This window comes from Gymnoscopelus braueri (genome assembly GCF_963280865.1).
Source record: "Gymnoscopelus braueri genome assembly, chromosome: 5".
In the NCBI taxonomy this organism is placed as follows: Eukaryota; Metazoa; Chordata; class Actinopteri; order Myctophiformes; family Myctophidae; genus Gymnoscopelus; species Gymnoscopelus braueri.
In genome coordinates, this window is record NC_137606.1 from 53,457,837 (window position 1) to 53,485,252 (window position 27,416).

General features: G+C 42.5%; 2 protein-coding genes across 2 annotated transcripts in view; both read right to left on the bottom strand.

Moving 5' to 3' along the window:
- Nucleotides 1-27,416, bottom strand: part of LOC308086080 (uncharacterized protein) — a 499,718-nt gene that overhangs the window by 249,297 nt on the left and 223,005 nt on the right. The window lies entirely within an intron of this gene.
- On the bottom strand, nt 464-27,136 carry naalad2 (N-acetylated alpha-linked acidic dipeptidase 2). Its single transcript, XM_080428502.1, has 20 exons — nt 26,998-27,136; nt 23,405-23,519; nt 22,114-22,300; nt 17,856-17,960; nt 16,448-16,573; nt 16,058-16,138; nt 15,765-15,870; nt 15,019-15,112; nt 14,218-14,313; nt 11,177-11,262; nt 8,915-9,034; nt 7,353-7,435; nt 5,177-5,240; nt 5,002-5,069; nt 4,273-4,364; nt 2,596-2,686; nt 2,014-2,278; nt 1,540-1,621; nt 1,246-1,338; nt 464-1,016 (listed from the first exon to the last, which is right to left on the bottom strand). Exons 1-20 carry the CDS (start codon nt 27,077-27,079, stop codon nt 827-829), a joined length of 2,226 nt encoding a protein of 741 aa, XP_080284628.1. The 5' UTR covers nt 27,080-27,136; the 3' UTR covers nt 464-826.

Consider the following 27,416-nt stretch of genomic DNA (forward strand, 5'->3'; position numbering starts at 1 on the left):
CGGTGTGATCCTGATTCGACAGTGGTGAGTGACTTTCATGTTTACATGTACGTATATCTCGCTGGCTGATGCTACTGTTGTTGTTGATTTATTATTAGATTTAAAGTGAGTACTGAGCACAGTGAGCAGCACCACCTCTCCTTCTCCTCCTGGCTTGGCAAATTGAATAACTTTGGGGACTTCTGTTGCCATTGTTGTTTTTCCTGTTGCTGTGGCGCAGTGCCCCAGCTGTTCTGCACGCACTGATCAGGGTTGCCAGATCTGCTTATTATAATTTCGCCGAAAGATTTTATTTGAAAATAGCCGATCTACAAGCTGCTCACAACGCGTCGCATCGCGACGCGTTGTGATCTGCTATTTTCAAATAGCTGATGTATATGTTAGAGTGCTCATGTGGCCCATAGTCGCTTGACTCGCTTGTTTTGGGCTGGTTTTCCTAGACCTGGTTGCTTGTTTTTCCTCACAGAAAATCTGGCAACACTGGCACTGATGATAACTGGACGGCAGCCGTCATAGAATCAAAATAACCCCGCTGGGGGTGACGGTGGCGTTTACACAGTACACACACAGATCATTCACAGGGAAAAAAACAAAACAAGTCACCAGTCATCTTGTCTCGAGTCGAGTCGGGAGTCATTGGCTAGCAAGTCGGAGTCGAGTCTCAAGTCTCGTTGGTCTTTTACCTTCCAAGTCCGAGTCGAGTCGCAAGTCTTTACATTCAAAGTCCGAGTCGAGTCGCAAGTCGTCAAATATGCGACTCGAGTCAGACTCGAGTCGAGTCACTATGACTCGAGTCCAATTGTCTGGTGTGTACTATATGTGAGTGTCAGGCGGGCGGTTTCAGCGTCATGGCGGCTGCGTGGACGGTGAACGCCGCGATGCTGATCTGCCTCTTCACTTCCTGCCAGGCCTGCTCCTGATTGGCTGAATTCTGGATGTCAAACAGCGCGTCGTAGATCCCTGGGAAGGATTCACCGGCGTACTTATTGTGAGAGCTGGGAGCGAAGATCACGTGTCTGCAACAGAGAGGAGATACTGGAGGCACTTGCGCGTGTGTGTGTGTGTGTGTGTGTGTGTGTGTGTGTATGTGTGTGTGTGTGTGTGTATGTGTGTGTGTGTGTGTGTGTGTGTGTGTGTGTGTGTGTGTGTGTGTGTGTGTGTGTGTGTGTGTATGTGTGTATGTGTGTGTGTGTGTGTGTGTGTGTGTGTGTGTGTGTGTGTGTGTGTGTGTGTGCGTTAACTGACCTGTAGAAAGGTCTGCCAGGTAGGCCCAGGGGGTCAATGAAAGCTCTCTCCAGGTACATGAGCTGATCATTCACCACGCGCACCTGCAGGGGACTGACACACACACACACACACACACACACACACACACACACACACACACACACACACACACACACACACACACACACACACACACACACACACACACACACACACACTTGTGAATCTGTAATTACCACTTGGCGACTGAGCTGTCCATAGACAAATGAAAAGTTTTCTTGCACACATTGACACATGGACACAGACTCTTACTCTGTTGTGTCAACGTTCTTCAGACGTTCATGGAAGTCCTGGGCTGCAGACGTGAAGTTCTCCACCGCAGAAAACAGAGAATCTGGACACAATGGGAACAATTCAAGGCAAGGCAAGATAAGACTACTTTATTTGTTTAAGGTTTATTAAAAATTGTTTTAAAACAAAGGCAAAAATAAAAATTTCTCCCCAATTTAGTAGTTATGACAATTAATTCCTCCCCACACATTGGACTGCTGAGTAAACATGGCCTCTGTCAGACCCAATGTATTTCCAGGAGATAACACTCGCAGAAAGGTTGTTATTTTATTTTGATGGTAACTGTTGTATAATCGCAATATTACATGAGAGGGTGGCTTTACTGTGATCACTGAAGTGCCAATAATCATGCTAAAGCACACCCTCGTGTGGAATATTGATTAATTCGAACCCACAACACATCAATCAATCAATCAATGAATCAATCAAGCTTACCAAACGTCACATGATACGTGTTCATCTCTGCAGGATGCTTCTCCGCCAGCCGGGCGATGCTCTGGACATACTTTGTCAGCGAGCCAGCGTATTGGCCGGCGTCCAGGGGGAGGAGCCGGGAGTCGGCCAATAGAAAGACGAGCCCTCCCCTCACCTGAGCCACGGCTCGAAGCTTCCTGAAGGTGGGGTCATAGAAGTTGTGTACGATCTCGAAGGTCTCGTACACGCTGTGGTACACCGGGTAGCTGCTGTATCGCTCTGTTTTCTGACCAGACAACACAACACGCACAGAAACAGTGAGATTTAGACATTTCCGTTCAATTTTTGTGTGCTTTTTAGCGGTAGAAAACTCTTTGAGTCTCCTACCGGTCATCAAATTATTGGCCTAGGAATGCGACAAAAAATCTCCATGAATTCAAGGCTTCATGGAGTGTGTAATTGATGGAAAATAAGTTATTTTTTGGGTGAACTACTCTTTTAACGAGTGGAAGCACTTCTGTGGCCTAAACATTTGGCACTGATGTGGTTTACACTGTATTATACAGTGGGTGTGATTTAAACATTAAAGTGAGGGTCTCTCACCTTGTTCTTGGTGTACCTGGCCCTGCCGGCAGCGATGCCCAGGCGGATGAAGTACGCCTCAAAGTCACTGCCTGAGCCCAGCTTACTGATCCTACAGAATGGAGAGAGAGAGAGAGAGAGAGAGAGAGAGAGAGAGAGAGAGAGAGAGAGGAGAGAGAGAGAGAGAGAGAGAGAGAGAGAGAGAGAGAGAGAGAGAGAGAGAGAATGGATTGAAGTTCTCAATCGCCATGACTGATTTCAGTCATTTGGATTCCATAGAATCCAGCATGTTTTTCTCTTGGCTAATACTCAGTTGGGTGCCTGTGTCGTGCGCTGTTGTGAGCTTGTAGATCTGATATTTTTGGTGCATGACACCGGTGCACAGGTTAAACTAGGAACAGAGCAGGGGGTGGGGCTCCTTTCACGCTGTTTCCCAAATAACAGATTGGGACGTGGCCTGACAAAACTTTTCTATTTTGCTTTAATCCCAGAGGGAGAGAAAGTATACCCACACCAAATGAAAACAAAATGCTGACCGGGATTACTGAACAAAGAAAAGTAAGTGTAAACCCCAACAAGAGCGATAACTATAACGATAAGTATATAAATATATCGTTTCTGTCGGGTGGAAACCTCATATGTCCAAAACTGTTACTTTTCTGGATTCATTTGCAAAAATCTAAACGCGCCACTTCGCGCCACGTTTTGAGCCACTTTTCGAGCCGCTTTTCGAGCTTGTAGATCTGCTACTTTTGATGCTTTTGTGTGACGCTGTAGTATGATCAAGTAGGACGTTAATTTACGAAAAAACACAAAACGTTAAAATATGGAGATAAGAGGTTTCTGCCGGACAGCGACGACATAGTTTTGGATCCAACTCAAGTGGAAGGCAGAGTCTGTACCACAACTGTAACGACAGTGACAGTGGTGATCCATAGAACAACTGTAACGACAGTGACAGTGGTGATCCATAGATCAACTGTAAAGACAGTGACAGTGGTGATCCATAGATCAACTGTAACGACAGTGACAGTGGTGATCCATAGATCAACTGTAACGACAGTGACAGTGGTGATCCATAGATCAACTGTAACGACAGTGACAGTGGTGATCCATAGATCAACTGTAACGACAGTGACAGTGGTGATCCATAGATCAACTGTAACGACAGTGACAGTGGTGATCCATAGATCAACTGTAACGACAGTGACAGTGGTGATCCATAGATCAACTGTAAAGACAGTGACAGTGGTGATCCATAGATCAACTGTAACGACAGTGACAGTGGTGATCCATAGATCAACTGTAAAGACAGTGACAGTGGTGATCCATAGATCAACTGTAAAGACAGTGACAGTGGTGATCCATAGCGTTGGGGTCACTCACAGCGTTGGGAGTGATTTGATGAGCGGTAGAAGCACTGACAGCCAATCAAAACCCATCCCACTTTACAGGGTGTGTCACGTTCAACATGCTTACAGAGCGTTATGGTTCATCAGTGTGGATGCTCACATCACTATCTTTATAGTTGTCTTTATTGGTGGCTCTTCAATCTGGACTCCAGGCACAACTTAGTTTTAATTGTGTGTGTGTGTGTGTGTGTGTGTGTGTGTGTGTGTGTGTGTGTGTGTGTGTGTGTGTGTGTGTGCGTGTGCGTGTGCGTGTGCGTGTGTGTGTGTGTGTGTGTGTGTGTGTGACCTGGGGGCATCACGATCACCGGTCCAGTTGTCCCGTTTATGCCAACTGTCATACAGAGAGACACCTTCCTCCCCCTCCTCTGGACTGGAGATCTGAGAGAGAGAGAGAGAGAGAGAGAGAGAGAGAGAGAGAGAGAGAGAGAGAGAGAGAGAGAGAGAGAGAGAGAGAGAGAGAGAGAGAGAGAGAGAGAGAGAGAGAGAGAGAGAGAGAGAGAGAGAGAGAGAGAGAGAGAGAGAGAGAGAAGCATATTTTAGTGACGGCAAAAGTGGACAGAAAGAGTAAAAGAGTAAAAAAAATACGTTAATTAAACATCACAAGAGGAACGTGTTTTAACCACATGAACCCCAGCTTCCATATTCCGGGGGGGGGGAGCTTGTAGATCTGCTGTTTTTGACGAAAAGATTTGGTGTAGACATTAGACAGGAAAAAGTGAGTCCAGTTCACTAAGTCTACTCTACGTCTGTTCTGCTCTCTGTGCATGTTTTGATTGATTGGAAAAAAAAGGTTCACAAAAAAAAATCCTGGGGACTTGTTTCCATTGTGGTGCTATGTATTCAATTCATCAACAGACCATAGAATATTAACACAATAATGCCTGTCGTAAACAAATTGAAATAGCCATACAATTATGTACACAGTCAAACATCCCAGAGTGTCCATTTTGGTTACATTTGTAGCCAGAGTTAAATGAACACTCAGGAGTTTACAATGTATTATTACTGCATTCACCTGTTTGGTGAGGTCATAGACCAGGGTGTGTAGAGATGGAGTGCAATCTACCCTCAGCGTGTACATGCCTGTAACACACACACACGCGCACATGCGCACCATGAATCATTCAGAATTTGTTCAGCTCGATTTAGAATGCTTACAACAACTACAACACGTGTACAGATGCTCTCACCCTCTATGGCAGAGTCTGCGTTGATGTAGGCCACAGCACGCTCCTGTAGCATCTTGGCATTGTCCTGTTGAGGAGAGAGAGAGAGAGAGAGAGAGAGAGAGAGAGAGAGAGAGAGAGAGAGAGAGAGAGAGAGAGAGAGAGAGAGAGAAGCTCAGATTAGTTTTGCCAGGGCCGAATTAAAACGTTTTGGTGCCGAGGGCTTCCATCCGGTTGGTGGTATCCGAAAAGGTCAAAGTAACAACAGGGTTTTGTTTGTATGTGCCTGTGGGTTAACCTCACTCCGTCAAATGCAAGAAGCTTGCGACACACATTTTGTTTCACAGCGTACTTGCATCTGAGACTCCGGGCGCAGAATCGATGACAGACGGAGTTTCATTTTTTCAAGCTACTAGGCAGGTGATTGGATGATCCCGCCCCTAGCAGCCGCTGATTGGTTCGGATGCGCAGCAGTTCGGGCAGCTTTACTCTGTGAGCAATCCCAGACCCTCCTTCCTGAAACCAAATGCAAATGAGATTTCCGGAGGGAGGGGGGGTTTACCAGGCTACCTGTGGGTGCCTGACAGAGAGGATAATATATATATAGATGAATTGGCTTCCCATGGAATCGAGGGTCACTCTGTCTAGAACAGTGGTTTCTCAAAGTGGGGTCCGAGGACATTACATCACACAATCATTTTAACCACTTGACCTACATTTTATACTTTGGCTATTCAATCGTGAAGATTTGTGCAAATCTTTGAATTTTATATATTTGTAAAGCAACTAGTTTTTAACTCAAATCTTTGCTTCTGGAGGTCTCTGGAACAAAATATTTTTAAAATGGGGGTCCGCAGCCAAATATTTTTTTTGGGGGGTCCTTGACATGAAAAGGCTTGAGAACACTGACTCAAGTATAGCAAATGTGTGCCTGTATACAGCATAGAGGTATAATATAACTAGAGGGCGGATTGCCCCGCCCCCAGCTATCATTTCAATGAATGTGCTCAGTGGCGTTTTGAAGCACCCGGAAACCTGCCGGAAGTAGAATTATTGGTTTGATTTTGTACCTCCATAGAGTTATGAGCATGCGCACTAGTGTCCTTTTTGCGTTCTACGGCAGCCCGTGTGTCAAGGATTGAACGCGATATATTTATTAAATACACTCGAGATGCCTATGTATAACTAAATGCATATGTATGTATGTATAATATGTTTACATATTTATATCTATATATATAAATATCTCTCAGCATGTTTTGCGCGTGCATGTATTTCTCCCCGCCTGCAGTTCCAGCTTTGGCCACTGGGGTGGCAGCTTCAATGTTTCTCAGCAACTCTGGGGGCTTGGTATACAGTAAATCAAGACTCTACTAGGAAAGGGATATTTCACTTACTGTGCACTGGAGCCCCCCAGTGGAATAGCCTGGACACAACAATCACATTTCATTCAGAGCTTTGAAACATTTAACAAAATCCCTGGCTGTTGGAAAAAAAAGTTCCAGCTTGATTTAATAGGTAGTATATTTAAGGACTTATCATTTTAGTGTGGGTTGTTTTGCTGTATTTTATTTGTGCTGCCTATTGTTATGAACATTGGTTTTATTTATTTGAATTGAGTGTTGTTATCATGTTCTTATGTGGAGGACCACAGTGGAAATAAGACTTATGTGTGAACACACACACACACACACACACACACACACACACACACACACACACACACACACACACACACACACACACACACACACACACGCACGCACGCGCGCGCGCGGCCTATTGTTATGAAAATTACCTATTGTTATGAAAATTGCCTATTGTTATGAAAATGTCCTATTGTTATGAAAATAGCTTTTATTTATTTGACTTGAGTGTTGTTATCATGTTCTTATGTGGAGGACCACAGTGGAAATAAGTATTTTTCTAAGTGAACACACACACACACACACACACACACAAAAAATCACTAACTAGCGTACAACATGTCAAGGACCCCCAAAATGATATGTATTTGGCTGCGGACCCCCATCTGAAAATGTTTTGTGCCAGGTACCCTGAATCACACTGTCTTAAACTCATCCACTTTGTTTATTGTCCGGCTCTGCACCAAGACGGGGGATGTGTGTTAAATTGATCTCAAACGGTATGTAAATTAAAACGCTATGTAAATTATGTAACAGTATATGTAAATGAGTACCTCAGCCCATTCTGTCGACCCAAGCAGGCCAAACTCCTCCGCATCCCAGCTGGCAAAGACTATCGTCCTCCTGGGCCTCCAACCTACACAAACACACACATAAAATACTCATTTAACGAGAGACAGCGGGATCCCAAAATGGCGGCGGAGGCGCGGCGGCCAACGCCGTTTTGGGATTTCGCCCCTCCTGCATTTAACTCGTTAACACAGAGCAGGATTTTACTGTGTATAGTGTATGTTAAAGTGCCTCATTCCAAAAATGTGAAATATCCTCATAACCTATGGTACAAACAAACATAGTTTATTATTTGATGTCTTTTTCTTTTGTTTTTTTGTTAAGTGTTAAATCAAACGTTGAATAAAAAAAAAGCCATATATTCCCATAGTAATCACTGAGTGTTTGTTCAGTATCAGGGTTAGCTCCCTGTCTCTCCAGCTCTTTAGTAAACAGAAAATACACATTCAGATCGGGATACAGATTTCATCCAATCAAGAGAGAGATCTCGAACAGGATACAGGGGCAACAAGTTAAACTGGAAGTGATGAAACAAATAAATAAGCAAACTAGAAAACGTGCTCCTCGGAGCACAAGTCTCCGCCAGCAGACCCGTGCTATTTTAATCAAAGGAAATCACTGTTCTCAGACGGACACACACGCACGGTCGGGTAATTTGTTCTGGAAAGTACTGTTCCTGATTGATCCTGTCTTACCTATTTATATTACATATTGTGATGTCACGTGAAGCTTGACCAATGTTGGGTGTTCTCAAACGGACACATACAGAGACGGACGGAGAGGAAAAGATACTCTCCATTAATCCTGTCAATATTACATATTGTCACGTGTCACTTGACCAATGGGAACGATGTACAAAAACGATGTACAAAAACGAATTTCACCCACTTTTTTACCTTGTAAACCTGTGATGTGACAATAAAACTGATTCTGATTCTGATTCTGTTAGCTTCGCTGATGGAAGCTCACTTCAAAAAATTTAAATGACGTGAAACTTGACCAATGTTAGGTGTTCTCAGACGGACACACACACGCACGGACGGACGGACGGGTAATTTGTACTGGAAAGTACTGTTCCTGATTGATCCTGTCTTACCTATTTATATTACATTATTCTGATGTCACGTGAAGCTTGACCAATGTTGGGTGTTCTCAGACGGACACATACAGAAGACGGACGGAGAGGAAAAGATACTCTCCATTAGTCCTGTCAATATTACATATTGTCACGTGTCACTTGACCAATGTTAGCTTGTTAGCTTGGCTGATGGAAGTGACACACCTATTTATAGGTCTCTATTTCGTCATACGTCTCGCTAGCCAATCAGAGCACACACTTTCAACATATTGTCACGTGTCACGTGGAGCTTGACCAATGTTAGCTTGGCGGACACACGGATGGACGGGAACGAAAACATAGTCTCCTGGCGGAGACAATAAATGAGAATACTATACAATTCAAGCTGCAAAATGGGCAGTCTCTCGTTCCTGATTGGATGCAATTGCCCCCCCCCACACACACACACACACACACACACATACACACCTGTACTCAGCAGTTTCCCGGCGCTCCTCACAGTCTCATGGACCACAGCAGCTCCAGACATGGGGTCGATGGCTCCAAACACCCAGGCATCCCGGTGACCTCCCAGGATCACATAGCGGTCTGCACACGCACACACACACACGCACACGCACACACACACCATACAACCCAGTGAGGAACACATCTTCGTTCATATCGTTGCTGTCAGGCTTTTTGTGGCGGGTAAATCAACGTCCTACTTGATCATACTACAGCGTCACACACCAGCATCAAGCAGGCAGCAGATCTACAAGCGACGCGTTTCAAGCTTGTAAATCTATTGCCATTTTTCAATTTCAAATCCTGAAAAGTAACCTCTTATCTCCATATTTTAACTGTTTGTGTTCCCCCCCCCCCCCCCGTAAATTAATGCCGCTACTCGATCACTCAGCGTCACACAAAAGCATCAAAAGTAGCTTCAAATCTACACGCTCGAAACACGGCATGAACCGTTATGCCAGTTGACTCCTCCCTGTAGGGTTGGGATCAAGAACCGCAGCAATCGGAGGAACCGGATCCGACATTGAGGAACCGGAAACCGGTTCCATCACATTTGGAACCGTTTCCAGAACTGGTTTTATCCAGTGGTGGAAAAAGTACTCAAATGTTTTACTTAAGTAAAAGTATCAATACTGCACTGTAGAAGTACCCTGTTACAAGTAAAAGTCCGGAATTCTAAATTTACTTGAGTAAAAGTACAGAAGTATTGGCATCCAAATGTACTTAAAGTACCAAAAGTAAAAGTACAAAAATGTTTGAAAATAGCCGATCTACAAGCTCACAACGCGTCGCAAAGCGACGCGTTGTGAGCTTGTAGATCTGCTATTTTCAAATAGCCTATGTATAAAATAGGGCTAAAGTGGTTAATGTATGTTTCGTAATATCATAATTTATATCTGAAAAGTAACTAGTAACTAAAGTTTTCAAATAATTGTAGTGGACCTAAAAGTACAATATTTGCCTCTGAAATGTAGTGGAGTAGAAGTAAAAGTATTGGAAATTGGAAATACTCAAGTAAAGTACAAATACCTCAAAATTGTACTCAAGTAACAGTTCTTAAGTAAATGTACTTAGTTACTTTCCACCACTGGTTTTATCACACTGTCAGAGCTGGTATGTGGACTCTATACGTCTGCTATTACAATTACAATACCATGGGGGTTCTAAAACATTTTAATTTCAAGGACCACCATAACTCTGAGAGTGTACAAATTGGTTCCATCTGTACACTCTCAGAGTTACAGACCTTAAAGACGGGGTGCCGTGATTTTCAGTGATCCCCCCCCCCCAAAACATAATCATCAGGTATTATGGTTATACTAGGAGGAAGATTTTTTTCAAAAAAGTGTACAGAAATTGTTAAAATTATATTTTTATGTGGACACGCCTCCAGTTCATTAAGTATACCTGGTTCTCACCTTAGCACCTCCTCCACCACCTTAGCACCACCCACCTGTCCTAGTCCCTCCTCCTCCTCATGCCCACACCTGTTGTGTTATGATAATGAGGGGGAGGGTATGTTTTTACTATGTCACTAAAGCGCTGTTTTTCTATTGGCACGTTTGACCCTCAAGGTTTCAGCCTCCAGGTAGAAACTCAAAATAGTCAGAGAAGACATAAAACACCATAAAAACACCACCAGGGGGCTTAATGAAGTTCTATCAACCTCATAGACACATGAAAAACAGAAAAAGTGCAAAACCATGGCACCACCTCTTTAAGGGTCTATTTGGAACCCACTCAAGTTACCCAGAGGGTCGCTGTACGAACAAACAGGGAGCCAGTGGACGGGGGCAAGAATCGGGTAAGGGCTGTCACCATTATGACATTTTACCTGCCGAGTAATTGTCACTGAATTAATTGCGATTAACGATTTAATTGTGTCTCTGTGATTGAACATTGGAGTACAAAAAAATTACATTTCTGTTTGGCTTTTAGGATTTGAAGTTGCACAGGGCATATACAAATAACCTAAATATACAAAGAAATGACTGACATATTTATGATAACATGGGCAAATTGTGTTCGTATAGACCTCGACAAAGCACATCTAAATGTCTTTTAATATTTTTTTTAACATAAAACATAAAAGGTGGGGAAAAAAATAAGCAATGATAAAATGCTGGGGGGGTTATTGCTGAATGCTCTAAAAAAAAGATAACGGGCGGGAAAAAGTCATATTACGGTAATTCAAGTTGGACCCTAAAGTTGTAATGTTATTACCTGGTTCCAGTGCGCCTCTGATCCGACCAATGACGTTATAGATCCTGGTCACCTGGTTGTTGGTGTGGATGTTCATACGCACCTTCCTGTGATGGACACAAGCACCAAGGAGACGCAGGAATGTCTATGTAATCTGATGTCCGTCCGTCACTTCCCATTAATCTGTGTGTGTGTGTGTGTGTGTGTGTGTGTGTGTGTGTGTGTGTGTGTGTGTGTGTGTGTGTGTGTGTGTGTGTGTGTGTGTGTGTGTGTGTGTGTGTGTGTGTGTGTGTGTGTGTGTGTGTGGGGGGGGGGGGGGGTCCATCAAAAGCAAAAGGAGTTAACATAGCATCACATCACAGTCATTTTAACCACTTTATCCATTTATGTGTTGGCTATTCAAAAATAGCAGATCTACAAATCTTCTGTTCTTGGGGTCCCTGGCACAAAACATTTTCAGATGGGGTCCGCGGCCAAATACATATCAATTTGGTGGTCCGAAATGTTTTGAGAACCACTGTTCTAACAGGCACTGCCCAGAAATGACGTACTAAAATGACCCTCTCCAGCAATGGGACGGGACATTTCGGAATGCGAGCTCAACATATAATGATTCCCTGTTGGCTGTAAACAGTGCGGCGTAAACGAGAGCCATGGCTGTCATCAAAGGAGTCACTTTTTGTTGTTTAGGGACACAGAGGGACATCATTGTAGGTCCGTGTGCTGTGCACACACAGGCCCTAAATAAAGTACACACAGTGTGTACAAGGGTGTCTATTGTCACTACGATGGGCTCCTTGCCAGTGGTTAATTAAAACTACGGGAGAGAGAGAGAGAGAGAGAGAGAGAGAGAGAGAGAGAGAGAGAGAGAGAGAGAGAGAGAGAGAGAGAGAGAGAGAGAGAGAGAGAGTCCCTGAGTTCAAGTTACTGTGTAGACTAGTGTTCATCGTCCAGGCTATTCATGTCAACAAAATGTTTCCCTCAATACAACAGTCACAACAGGACTCCTAAAATAATGCTATACTATGGTATTATGAAAACATGGCATCTGTCTACCTAACATGCTATCTAAATTACATTTTAGCCTTTGCATAATCCTGCAAGGTCGTCAAGGCGAGGGCAAGTGCTACAGGCTTTTTAGACAAGTATACGTACAACCCATACAGTAAACAGATCCCGTCATGCCCCAGAGAAGTGTACAAACTTTACATAGTTAATATCACAAGGTACAACACACACCTGAGGTCATACGCGCCGATGCTGTGGGTGCTCCTATTATTACAAAACTGATTATGATGATGATAATGATGACGATGACGAATACTGAATAATTGATATTGGTATGACAGTTATGATGATGTTCATTGATTAAAGTGAATGAAAGAGAGAAAATTCGTATTTTTTTTTCCTCTGTATGACATGTCCTCTATTAAAGAAAAGTGGCGCGCTTTCTTCATTATTTGAATATATGGTTGCTGTCTTTGAAGACTGATAACTGTGACTAAGCTACCACTTGGGGAAGGCTATCATGATTAAATATAATCTAGGGATATAGACCTATTCAAAAATACAAAACTAGAATTAGCAAATGTTGCACTTGAGTGACCCCGATTAGTGAAAATGCTGTTCACATCGTATGACAACGTGAGGTGTTGTGAGATTGTAGACATGCCATTTGCTGAATGTTCGCCCCAGAATAGGCATGCTAGGGTTCATGTGGTTAAATAAGTGAATGAAAGAAAGAGATTGAATAATGTTTTTTTTCCCTCTGTATGACATGTTCTATTCAAAAAAAGTTAGAGAATTGTTTCATTCTTTGGAACTATGGTTGGTGTCATTGAAGGCTGATAACTGGGACTAAGCTACTACTTGGGAAGGGCTATCATGTTGAAATATTATCTAGATATATAGACCTTTTCAAAATACCAAACTAGAGTTTGCCACCTTGAGTGTCCCTGATTAGTGAAAATTCGGGCCTGGGCCCATGGACTAATTATACAGTATAATCCATTTGTAACTCTGAAAGTGTACAAATGGAACCACATGGACCCGTCTCAGAGTTAAATGACCACTGAGTACCAGTACCGATGTCCTTATGCTGAGATCTACACCGTAAAATAAAGGAGAAAGGAAGTAGAGTTGATTAGAATACTAGAGTAGTACTGTAGTCTGTAGAATACTTGATCGTCATTACACAGCGTTGCAATGGAATGAATGTAGGTCAAAGTAGACTGGGATCAACTCGTTTTCTTATTTTCTGATCCGGTCTGGAGAGAACCAGTGGATACGGATATGGTCTGTATTCCATCAATCATTCCCTCAGAAGTCGGGGGCATCATAGCGATAAGGCCTACCCATAAAACCTTTGAAATCATATGAATGTGACAAGTTTCTTCATGTAATTCTTGGTATACTTTGCTTTGTATAACACATATTTTATTCTAAACGGTTGAGTCTTTTTGGTAATAATGATTTAAAAACATGTAAAAATAATCATTTAAATTTTTTTTTTTTTTAATATTCAAAAATAAATAAATAATAATAATAATAATAATAATAATAATAAAAAAACGTATAAGAAGTAGTGAAAGTAGCAGATCTACAAGACCTTTCACTAGTTTGGGTCACGGGGAGATATCTCTTTTGGGTCTCGAACTAAAATGTTCGGGAACATGTTTAGCATTTATGTGGGGGAACAATAACATTGAAGCACCAAACTGGATATGGATATTAATAAGGGAATTCTAGAGTAGGCGTGAGCTAGACCAGGTAAATTCTGAATGAAAACTAGGATTTCCACTGTGTGGAAAGCCTAGTGACACAAGATTAGGACAAGGAGTGATCGCTGTTAAAGAAGTGGGATTTAACGCATGCACTGTATGCAAATACAACATTGTTTTCCCCAGGATTGCAAGGGAAACCTCAGCCTGCGTTACAGGGTTAGGGTCCATTTGGTTCCCAACGATAAATCATTTTGCTGGGGACCCCCTGGAGCCACCTCAAGGACCACTGGGGGTCCCCCGAGACCCCACGTTGAGAACCAGTGTTGTAGAGTGACTTACTGGGCCTTGAAGTCCTCTGAGAAGCCTGGACCAATCCTGTAGGAGATGTTCAGAGCACCTTTCCATCCGTTGGGTGGGATCGGTCCCCCCATGTTCCTATTGGACGGAAAGCGATAGAGACCGATGAGAGTATGTTTTTGCCCTTGTCTTTCCGCCCGTCCGTCATTCTGTGAACAGCTGATTGAAAACCGGCGAAAGTGAAAACTTTTCGGGTTATTTGGGTTTTCTAGGGGAGGCGAGATCTTAGTTGGGTAGGCGACCGCCTGTCCTGCCTCTACAGTGGGTACGCCACTGATAGAGTGTTTGTTCAATAACAGGAGTGTCCATGTCTCTCCAGATCTTTATTAAACAGGAATTGCATTTTCAGGTCGGGATACACATTTTGTCCAATCAGGATAGAGAACTCACACAGGATACAGATTAACGTGTGAAATTGGAAGTGATGACACAAAGAAATGAGCAGACACAATTGGAACTGGAACACAAAAATGTAAGCTGATAAATGGGTATTGTCTCCTGATTGGCAGAAATGTTGTCAGTTACCTGACATTTTATTTCATGTTTGTTTACTAAAGAGCTGGAGAGACATGGAGACTCCTGTTTCTGAAAAACTCCTGTTTCAACCTACAGTACATCATTGTTCTAATGTGAGTATTGAGAGTACAATTCTTGGGTTTGGCTCCTCATAAAATAAATTGATAAATAATAAAATGACATTATTCTAATGTAGGCTAAATGTTAAATGGTACATACAGTATGTCCCTCCACAGCTAAATAGAATATGGTATTTCATTTGTTTACTTCAGCAGATGAATGGCGTCATGGTAGCCAATGGGATGCACCGGAATCTTGGGAAGGCCCACCCCCTCCTCGAGGCTGGATCTGAAGGTGTACTCTAGAAGAGAAGAGAGCATGTTACACACACACTCATAGACACGCGCGCACACACACACACACACACACACACACACACACACACACACACACACACACACACACACACACACACACACACACACACACACACACGCCTTTAGCAGTGGTGTAAAGTAACTAAGTACATTTACTCAAGTACTGTACACATTTGAGGTATTTTTACTTTACTGGAGTACTTCCGATTGTCAATACTTTTACTTTTACTCCACTACATCTCTACTACAAATATTGTACTTTACCTTAATAATTTTAAAACTTTAATTAGGCCTGTAGTTACTTTGTAGATTTGGATTATTATTACACAGCATACATTAACCACTTATATATACATTTCGGCCATTTGAAAATCTACAAGCTCACAATGCGTTGCGATGCTGCTATTTTCTATTTGCTTTTTAAAACATTTAAAAACGTGTGACATGTGACATTCTGCATAATGAGTACTTTCTACTTTAGGTACTTTAAGTACATTTTGATACCAATACTTTTGTACTTTTTTACTTGTACTTTTTAATTCCGGACTTTTACTTGTAACAGAGTATTTTCTACATTGCAGTATTGATACTTTTACTTAAGTTTAAAAACATGTGAGTACTTTTTCCACCACTGACCTTTGGCAGGGTAGCCAGGTGTCAGAGGGTCTCCGGCTCCGTTCAGGTTGAGAACGTTTCCTCGCTGGGCCCCGCCCCCTGGCAGGTTCCAACCATCCGGGTACGGCTGCACACACACACACGCGCACGCACGCACGCACGCACGCACACACGCACACACACGCACACACAGAGAGAGGTAAACGCTAACGTGTACACACAGAAAACACAGCAGCCAGTCGTACAATGACATCACATGGGTAAGTCATGCGTATCATTCGTGTGTGTGTGTGTGTGCGTGCGTGTGATTGTACCTGCACACCAGTAGCGCAGTAATCTGCAGGGTCTGAGAACATGATGATTCCCTTAGCTCCAGCTAACATAGCATTCTTTACCTGAGAGAGAGAGAGAGAGAGAGAGAGAGAGAGAGAGAGAGAGAGAGAGAGAGAGAGAGAGAGAGAGAGAGAGAGAGAGAGAGAGAGAGAGAGAGAGAGAGTGAGGGGCGGGAGTAGAGGGGTGAGAGATGTAGTGGAGTAGAAGTATAATATATACTATATACATATGTATGTGCAGGTGTGTGTGTGTGTGTGTGTGTGTGTGTGTGTGTGTGTGTGTGTGTGTGTGTGTGTGTGTGTGTGCGTGCGTGCGTGCGTGCGTGCGTGCGTGCGTGCGTGCGTGCGTGTGTGTAGTGTAGTCTCTCCTACCTTGTTACCTCTGAATATCCTCCCGTATCTGACGATGACAATCTTCCCGGTGACATTGATGCCCATGTCCCTCTGCAGCAGGAAGAAGTCCTCCGTACGGCCATAGTTGACATAAACCAAATCCCCCTGGTGGAGACGGGACGGGGCAAGAGACTAAACAGTGAGGACGTGTCCATTTGGAGGTAGTCCAGTCCAACATTTTAAACAGGTTACACAAAATCATAACTTGCTTTCCTCCATTCAATGTGATATCAGTCCAACTCCAAAAACATTTTCACAATGTTTCACAAACTATTTATTTTATTTTATTTAAAAGATAATAAAAAAAAAATGCTGATCTATAAGCTCACGACAAGTCTCGATGTGCACGTTGCAAACTTGTAGATCTGTATTGCTATATTTGTCATACAAGATGACAAATACAAGAGCCTAAGAGAATAAAATGTCTGAAAAACGAAGTTTGTGCATGCGTGCTTACAAGTCCTCACAACCCCACTGTGATCTCCCCCTCCCCAACGGGGGCACAGACAGACCCCCTGAGACTCAACTGCATTACATGATCTCTTTGAAATGATGTATTTAGATAAGAGGCTTCTGTGCTGCCATCATTATCAGTGTTCAAATGAAAAAAAAAAGGTAGGACATGCCCATCCCCACAGTTCTCTAAACACGGTACTGAACCCAAAAATAATAACGTGAAGAAGAAGGGAATGTTCACACGCGAAAATGTGTTTAACCAAAAATAGCGAGCAATGTTTGGCCTGTGTAGCTGGACCTGAAGAGAATGGGACATTTCCCCCTTTTTCTTCACAGTGTTCCAATGTCAACATCTCTTGGTATTGAAGCTTGTTGTGAAGAGATAGTGTGTGTGTGTGTGTGTGTGCAGTGGTGGAAAGTAACTAAGTACATTTACTTAAGTACTGTACTTGAGTATATTTTTTAGGTATTTGTACTTTACTTGAGTATTTCCAATTTCCAATACTTTTACTTCTACTCCACTACATCTCAATGGCAAATATTGTACTTTTACTCCACTACAATTATTTGAAAACTTTAGTTACTAGTTACTTTTGAGATATAAATTATGATATTATATAAAACATACATTAACCACTTTAGCCTTATTTTATACCTAGGCTATTTGAAAATAGCCGATCTACAAGCTCACAACGCGTCGCATCGCGACGCGTTGTGAGCTTGTAGATCTGCTATTTTCAAATATTTTAGTACTTTTACTTTTGGTACTTTAAGTACATTTTGATGCCAATACTTTTGTACTTTTACTCAAGTAAATTTTTAATTCTGGACTTTTACTTGTAACAGAGTATTTTTATATTGCAGTATTGGTACTTTTACTTAAGTAAAGAATTTGAGTACTTTTTCCACCACTGTGTGTGTGTTTGTGTACCTCTGGCTGTCCCTGGGCGGAGAAGGCGCTGTATGGAGGGACGATGTCGTCAGACACATGCTCGTATCCTTCAGGGACCGGCTCCGCCAACGACGTGTTAAACACCTGACATGAGAGGAGAGAGGACATGAAGTAGCAGCCTCTTGTGACATTCCTTTGGAAATCCTGGTGTATACGCCCCGCAAGGAAAGCCAACATCTTACCCACTATAGCTTAAAGGAATAGTTCACACAAAAAATGCATTACTTTCTATCAATTACACACCCCATGAAGCTTTGAATTCATGTTCAAGTTTTTTTTGTTTTTGACGCATTCCTGAGCCAATAATTTGATGACCGGGTGTATTTCCGGTAGGAGACTCAAAGAGACTCCTTTGAGTCTCCTACCGGATACATTAGCATCTTTCCGCCGGTAATCAAATTATTGGCTTAGGAATGCGACAAAAACAAAAAAAATCTCCATGAATTCAAAGCTTCGTGGGCTGTGTAATTGATAGAAAATAAGTAATTTTTTGGGTGAACTACCCCTTTAACTCATTAAGACCTGAGATACGATTCTACAAATGTCTTCTAAATCCTAACAGTTTTCTGAAACACTTATGTTACTATAACTGCAGTGTTTCTCAAACTTTTTCATGTCAAGGACCCCAAAATTATATGTATTTGGCTGTGGACCCCCATCTCAAACTATGTTGTTCCAGGGACCCCCAGAAGCAAAGATTTGAGATAAAAATGTAAAAAAATAGCAGATCTACAAGTTCATAGCGTGGCACTCGGTGCCACGCTATGAGCTTGTATATCTGCTATTTGCCAGACCCAGGGGGTCGGGCCTACATGAGGCTTTGTCGGTCCCCATCTCCAAACGTTTTCGTCCATACATGGGCATAAAAGAGGTCTGTCTTTTGTCCTCTTTTTGATTGGCCAAGCTTAGCGTGACGTAGTGCTCTGATCTTTCAACCACTAGGGGTCTGGCAGTACCAGGGCTCCTGGTTCCCTTGTTTTGAATGGCCAAAGTGTAAAATAATGGTTAAAGTGCAATACACACAGATGCGTTCTTAATGGGTTAAAGGGAAATTCCCCCTTGGCCGTTGAGATATCAGGATTTTGGTCATCAGGCAGAGGCTCTGAGCCATTACTGCTACACTCACCATCTCAGCTAATTCTCTTGTTTTTGCTATTAGACTTAATGAGCACTTGAGACCACCTTATTCTGGGATATTTGGCAGAAATCGCAACTCTACAAGCTGACAAAGCATCGCAACAAGACGCGCTGTGAGCTTGTAGATCGGGCATGTTTAGCGATGAGATTTGGTAAATGGAGTTAGGAGGTTTTGTTCATCGTTGATAAGAACAGCTGAATGGACCTCCAAGCTCTCAATGAGGTTGGAGGTCAAAAGGGGGTGGAGCCTGGAGTCAGCTAAACCAGCTAACTCCGGTGGAGTTAGCTGGTTTAGCAGAAAGTTTGAGGATCCAATGGAGTTAGCTGGTTTTGTCAGAAGCGCTTTTTAATGCTTTTCATTGGTTCAATATTTGTTTAACCAACACACAGACGTAAAGGGTGTTCAAGAGCACTGATTTATGAAAAAAAAATGCAAAAGCGTCAAAATGGAGTTAACTGGTTGCTGCTGGACAGCAACGATTATGATAAAATGAAATATATGGTCTCTGTCGGGTGGAAACCTCATACGTCCAAAACTGTTGCTTTTGAGGATTCAAATAAAAAAAATAACAAGCTCTAAACGTGTCGCTTTGCGACGTGTTTCGAGCTTGTGGATCTGCTCCATGCTTTTGTGTGACGCTGTAGTATGATCAAGTAGGGCGTTCATTTACCAAAAAAACACACAAAGTTACAATATGGAGATAAGTGGTTTCTGCCCGACAACAACGATATACAGTATTTGTACATATCCGACAAAAGGATCAAATACAAAAAAAGCTTCAAGAGTTTATTTCCATTGCGGTCTTTTGTGACGTTCAACTTCTCTAGCAGAGTCTCAAACTCCATACAGAGATGCCCACGCACTGATACTGACACCACATCATATTGGACTGATAGCAGACACAAAGATTCTTGTACAAGATTATTAAAAAAAGGAAAATACTGTGACATGCCAGAATATAAAGCAGATTGATAGCATCAGGGGGAGCAGGTATAAGGGGTTGCAATAGGTAGATCATAAATTCATGCAAAAGCTAATTAAATAGGCACATTGTAAATGCATGGCAAAAAAAATGATGGAATTGGGTCGATCATAAATGCATGGGAAAAGAATAGGTCGATTGTATAATGCATGAATTTAAATGTGTTTCTAAATGCAGCCAGGCTGCTGTGACGACCTGCAATGGCAACAATCATAAATCCTCCACCGTCTACTGCTACTGTAATATTATCTCAAACACACACACGCGCACGCATGCACACAGCCACACACACACACACACACACACACACACACACACACACACACACACACACACACACACACACACACACACACACACACACACACACACACACACACACACACACACACTGGTGACTATCTCCCTGGAAGGCTGTAAAGGGACCTTGGACTTGAACTGTCTGGTGGTTTTCTGAGTGAAGCTAAACACTGCGGCAGATGGAGAAAAATGCTTTGAGACCTCTGGAGGAAGTTTCAGTATTTTTCACTGTCTGTGTTTACAACATGGAGGTGATAAGTTGTTGTCTTTCCAGCCTATGCAGTAACGCAACTGTATGTAGACTATAGTGCTCTCTCTGGAATACAAATAACTCCACTTGACTGTTCATCTTACCCTGGCATCTCAGATTTAAGTTTAACTGTACATTTTGGCTTTTGCTATATTGGCAAGCAACCAAAGTCCCTGTTGACGTCCCTTTTTGTCTGAAACTTTGAAAACACCTTCTAAATTCTTCTTACATTTTGGATTATTTTCAGTTTTTCTACTAGCTCACAACTTGTAGATATACAATTTTAGCTATTTGTCGAATTGTCGTACAATGAAGTATATAGGGCTTTTAAGAGGTTTAAAGTGGCTCTGAATGTTGTAATCCTGGCAGACGGTGAAGGGTTTACAGTACTGTCCTGAGACCATAATGGATGGTAACAAAAGAAAAATAATTATACTTTATGTCCTCAGTAGCTGCAGGATCTTTTGCCAGACAGTCATTTCATAATGTGTAAGGTGTGTTCGTAGGTATCTGTTCATTGGACTTCCATCCACATTGCACGATACGATACGATACGATAATACTTTATTGTCAGTTTGCACTGAAATTTGTCTTGCGACCCAACAGCCATGTATGCAACATATAACAGTACACACATTTGACATGACACAAGAAAACAACAAAATACATACATAAAGACATGCAAAGACAAGAGCAATGTCGGATGCACGTGGATGAATATGTGCACACCCCTGCATCGTGCATGTGTATCATTTTGTGCATTGTGTTTGTTCCTTGGTTTATATCTTACAATTTTACAATTTAGGCATTTAGCAGACACTAGAGGAACTTATAAGTGATACATCAAGGTAAGCATGAACCCTAGTCAACAAATGACAGGGTACAGATCTAAACGAGAAACTAGAGCACAGGTCTCTGCCAGGCCGGGTTGACCTAGCCAGTGCCCGCAAACTTAGCCACTTGGAATGGGATCTGAGAAATCAAACTTATACATCTTGATCACATGACCCCAGAGATAATGTGTACCGATTTCTGCGAGTTCTGGATAAAAGTCTGTACATTTTTGTTTTTATCTGGCACAAATAGAAAATGTAATCTGGCACAAATGGCCGGGCCTAAATGTTGCGTCATGATCCACGGAACCCAAGGGAAAAGGATGTTGATTGTATGACCCACGGTTCAAGAGTTATAGGTAGGGTTGTAGTCGAGACCACCTAAAGCGAGTCCGAGTCAAGACCGTGTCCGGAAGGCCAGGGAGGGGGTCGAGTCAGATTTTTTTTTAAATTATCAATATTTGATAGCTGTCCATAAGCACCAGACAGCTCTCTTATAATGTTAATGTGAATGGGCTCCTCACAATATGGGTTTAATAAAATGATTTCATTGCATTGTAGTGAGGTGGGGGTAGAGTCCCGAGTCCCTTAGTCCGAGACCGAGTCAAGACCGAGTAAAATCATGGGCGAGACCGAGACGAGACCGAGACCGGTCTCGAGTACTACAACCCTATAGTTATAGGCCTGTTGGCTTGTTACGCCACTGGTCGTGTTGGTGTTGTGATGATATCTACCTCATTACCCAGTGGGTCTACCAGGGAGATGTAGTTGGGACGGGACTTGTTGGGGTAGGACAGCAGCACGTCGTAGGGAACCATCTCCACCGAGTCCAGTCCAAACTGGAGCCACTCCTCCTTGATTTGCTCGGCATAGAGCCAGTTCTGTTTGGTACCGGCCAGGTGAGGCAGCCGGGTGAATTTCCTGTGGAGGGAGAAGGAGGGGAGAGGGGGGGGGGGGGATTCATTCATCAGCTTCACTCAGCTGATGACTGCTCAGATGGTTAACCCATTGAGACCTGGAACGCATCTGTGTCACTTTTTGATTTGAGCTAAAAAGCATTATTTTACACTTTGGCTATTCAAAAATAGCAGATATACAAGGTCATAGCGCGGCACAGAGTGCCGTGCTACGAGCTTGTAGATCTGCTATTTTTGAAAAATCTTGAAAATGTGTGCACATTTTTATATATATATATTCTTTTAAAGCGAAAAATGTTTACTCAAATCTTTGCTTCTGGGGGTCCCTGGAACAAAACATTTTGAGATGGTGGTCGACGGCCAAATACATATCATTTTGGGGGTCCTTGACATGAAAAGGTTTGAGAACCACTGATATAGAAACATACGTTTTTCAGAAAATACTGTTAGGATTTAGAAGACATTAGTAAGAATCGGCCTCAGGTCTTAGTGTCTTGATCATGGGACACTTCGACACGTAGACATGATCGGGCTGGGAGGCTGGGTAGGTGATCTACAAGCTCACAACGAGGCGTTGCGAGCTTGTAGTTTCACAATATGTATCTGTGGAACCGAATCATACTAAATGTAATGCCTACAATCCCAAGTGCTTGTCAGCGTGGGGGGGTCCCCAGTTCAAATATGATTATTTTGGGGGGTCGCGGCACTGAAAGGTTTGGGAACCGCTTGGGAAGGTACGGCCATCCCTGAAGCAACAGGGTTATTAGTGCAAAAGCAAAGGTTTGCACTTCTCTCGTGTTGGAAACACGTACTGGCCTGTTTTCGGTGAAACCTTCAGTGTCCAATGCATTCATTAGTAGCTCAGAGAAGCAGGCCTTTATTCCACTTATAAGTGGTCCTTAATTAAAATGAGTCATAAATATGACTCATCTAAGCCTCGGCGTTATACAAAGGGCCTCTTTGACACATCGTGCCAGAGTCCTTTGTATAAACAAGAATTACACGGCGGGTTATGCTTAAGCGGTGGATTTAAAACGGCTCGTTATTCCATTGTCACGTACGGCACAGGTGTCAACTTACTCGTTCCTCGTAATAGGCAGAGACGTACCTGAGATGTTCTTTGATCATGTGTGGTTGCATCTCATCCAGGAACTGTCGCAGGTAGCGGGCGGAGGCGCCATCCTCGCTGTCAGTGTGTGAACGCGTTGGTCTGGAAAACCAGCCTACATCACACAGTACAGGAAGCCAGTGGTGACCAATGAGGGGTTAAATCAAACAGACAGAGAAACGTATCGCCATATGGTTTTAACCACTTAAAGTGGCCCTATGTGACTTGTTTTTTAATGAATAAAATGACATTTTGTCCAATCTGTCCAAGAGTATGTACAATATAACTTATATAATTGGGGTGGTTGTATTTTGTCTCCCTGCTCTTCTATTGAGACATTTAGATCGTGTCAAAGGTCATGTCTCACCTAGACACAGGATCTGACATGAATTTTGACCTGATGGTCAAAATTCTACTTATCCCCTGAGCAAGCAGGCCGGCTCTATTAGCTCAATGGTCAAAATGTCAGCGCTTGCGCAAGAAAACCGGGTTCAAATCCGGGGGTGGAAGAGGAAAGTTACATAGTGCAGCATTAAGTCCTATTTAAAAACAAATTCTCAAAAACAGCCGATCAACAAGCTCACAATGGGTCGCAACGGACGCTTGTAGATCTGCTATTTTCAAACAATGTCTAACGTTTTGGAAGGTTTGGGCCTATAATGATGACGAAAATAGGGACACCAGGTTGACAGTGATTAAGATGCTATTTTGCAAAGTACATTATTTTATTCTGTCTTGCATAGAGTTGGTGCAAAATAACAGAATTATAAACATACTATCGTTGCTGTTGGGTAGATCTTCATAAATGAATGCCCTATTTTATACTTTGCCTATAACAGTGTATTTGGAAAAAGTGATATACTTTCCCCTATAATGACATGCCCAAAATTGTTTAAGTGTGTCTGTGGATTTTATAAATATTGAACCAAGGAAAAGTATTAACAAAAGCTTGTGACTACATAATAACTACATTGGATACATTGGAACACATGATCTTTTTCCATTTCCTGAAAATTAACAGTTTTGGACGTACAAGGTTTCTACCCAACAGTGACCATATCGTTGCTGTCGGCCAGAAATATCTTATCTCCATATTTTAACTTTTTGTGTTTTTTTCGTAAAAAAGCCCCACTTGATAATACTACAGCGTCACACAAAAGCATCAAAAGTAGCAGATCCACAAGCTCGTTTTGAGCTTGACTTTTGTTATTTTTGAATTTGAATGCTGAAAAATAACAGTTTCGGACATAATGAGGTTTCCACCCGACGCTATATTAATGTGCTTCTCTGTTCTGTTCAATGTTACAGTAGGAGATGTCAATTCGTAGAGAGTACAGTATGTATGAAGTCTAAGTTACCAGCATACAGAAATTGAACTAGTGACATACAGTACATACCACAGCTGAACACATTTACAGTACGTGAACCCTAACAAACATACCATGACATGTGACGCCATCACTGGGACTAATGGATTGTTCACACCTATCACTGGTTTTTATTTCTGTTCCATGTCAATGTTACATAATCGTCTCTGTCAGGTGGAAACCTCATATTGTCCAAAACTGCTACTTTTCAGGATTAAAATAAAAAAATCACACCCAGTGTGAAGTGAGCGGTGTTATTTAGAAACAACAGTGGTCATCACAGTACTTTAAAAAAAAATTTTTTTGAAGTGCGTGGTGCTATTTATAGGTTATTATTTCATCATGCGTCTCGCTAGCCAATCAAAGCAAAGGGTCTGAATAGAGTCAGCCAATCACAGTACAGGGAAAGACGAATTCCCAACCCCACTTATAGGAGCGGCTACACCGCTCAAAAATAGCGAAAGTAGCAGATCTACAAGCTCAAAACGCGTCGCTTCGCGACACGTTTCGAGCCGTGTTTCGAGCTTGTAGATCTGCTACTTTTGCTACTTTAGTGTGACGCTGTAGAATGATCAAGTAGGACGCTAATTTACCCCAAAGCACAAAAGTTTGAGTATGGAGATAAGAGGTTTCTGCCCGAGAACAACAATATGACTTTCTGCTACTCTGGTAGTGACATGATGCAGCCTTATTGTTCAGACTATATATCTATTAAAGATGGGGTGCCATGATATTTTTCAACCCTAAAACCTGATCATAAGGTATTATTAGTATGTAAGGATTTTTTTCAAAAAAATAAAAAGTGTATAGTAAGTGTTAAAATGTTGTTTTTATGTGGACACGCCTCCAGTTCATTAAGTATACCTGGTTCTCACCTTAGCACCTCCTCCACCACCTTAGCACCACCCACCTGTCCTAGTCCCTCCTCCTCCTCATGCCCACACCTGTTGTGTTATGATAATGAGGGGGAGGGTATGGCTTTGTGATGTCACTAAAGCGCTGTTTCTCTATTGGCACGTTTGACCCTCAAGGTTTCAGCCTCCAGGAAGAAACTCCAAATAGTCAGAGAAGACATAAAACACCATAAAAACACCACCGGGGGGCTTAATGAAGTTCTATCAACCTCATAGACACATGAAAAACAGAAAAAGTGCAAAAATATGGCACCAGCTCTCAAGGAAACAGCAGGAAATGTTTAAATGAAATTGAACATTTTCAGGTTGCTTAGTGGTTCTCAAACTTTTTCATGTCAAGGACCCCCCCCCACCTTTTTTTTCATACCATGGGCCCCCATAAGAGAACAGTTGTGTTAAAAATGTAAAATAAATATTCAAAATGTGTCCAAATTTTTCACGTAAAAAAAAATATAATAATCAAAAATAGCAGATTACTAGCTTACAGCACGTTACATTGTGACGTGTTGTGAGCTTGTAGCTATCTTCAAATAGCCAAAGTATGAAATAGGTTTAAAGTGGTTAAACTTATTTCAACGCTATATTGACTCATTTTGCCGGGGACCCCCTGGAACCCCTTCAAGGACCCCTGGAGGTCCCCGGACCCCACTTTGAGAACCACATGAATAGATGATTGGTAGAATGCATGAGCTTGGTGAGATGATTCCATGTCCGACCGCAGATAATTATTCTCTGAGGAGCACTTTGTCCTTATAGGGAGTGTAATGTACCTACAGTATATGCCCTCAGTCCCATGTCCCATGAGCTCTATGTCTCCTAAATCCTATGTCCCCTGAGCTATGTCTCCTAAGTCCTATGTCCTCTCATTCCTCTGTCCCCTCAGCCCTATATATCCCCTAATTCCTATGTCCCCCTCAGGTCTATGTCCTCCAGGGGTCAATACTATGCCCCCCTCCTTTTTTTCCCTCTGCGCCAATCTCTTCACCGAAAAAAAACACAGTATGTTGTGAGCCGAATGTTCGCCTTTTATCACATGCCCAGTCGTGTCAAATGTCAAATGTCATGACCCCTGCGTCTTGGTTAGGATGGATGGTGAATAAAGCATGCTGATCACCTGCACTGAAACATCAGACAGTTTAAAACATTTGCTATACATGATCCAACATTTTAACGTCATCTGCTGAGTTACAACACTCAAAAATGAGAATAATACAGTATACAGTTGCCTGCCATTCAGAGAACTTTGTACCACATAAGCAAGCGTTATTTCTACCCAGTCCCAAGTTGACTCTGTAGTGTCATAGCAGCTTACCTATGATGAACCCCACCAGGAAAAGCCCGGCCGTCACCACAATCCACCAGATCCACTGGATTAACCTGCTCTCCTTTGGCATTTTTAAAGCCCTGCTACATAGCCCTGTGCGTTCACACTGGAGCTGTCACGGGCTGAGTCTGCAGTGCACACTTGCAGAGATAGGGAGGAATTTGTGTAAGTAGTGCAGTGAGTGTGTGGGGGCAGAGACAGAGAGACAGAGAGAGAGGGGGAGGGGAAGGGATAAGGGTGGAATAGAAATAGGAAGGAGAAAAGGGAGTGAGAGAATAGTTTGGAGAGGGAGACAAAAGCAGGAGCAGGTCATTAGTGGCCTGTTTCCAGACAGTCCAAAGCGTGTGTGGCCGCACCTTGGCCACTGAAGTGCTGACTCTGTGTTTTTTTCAGGAACAATAACATGA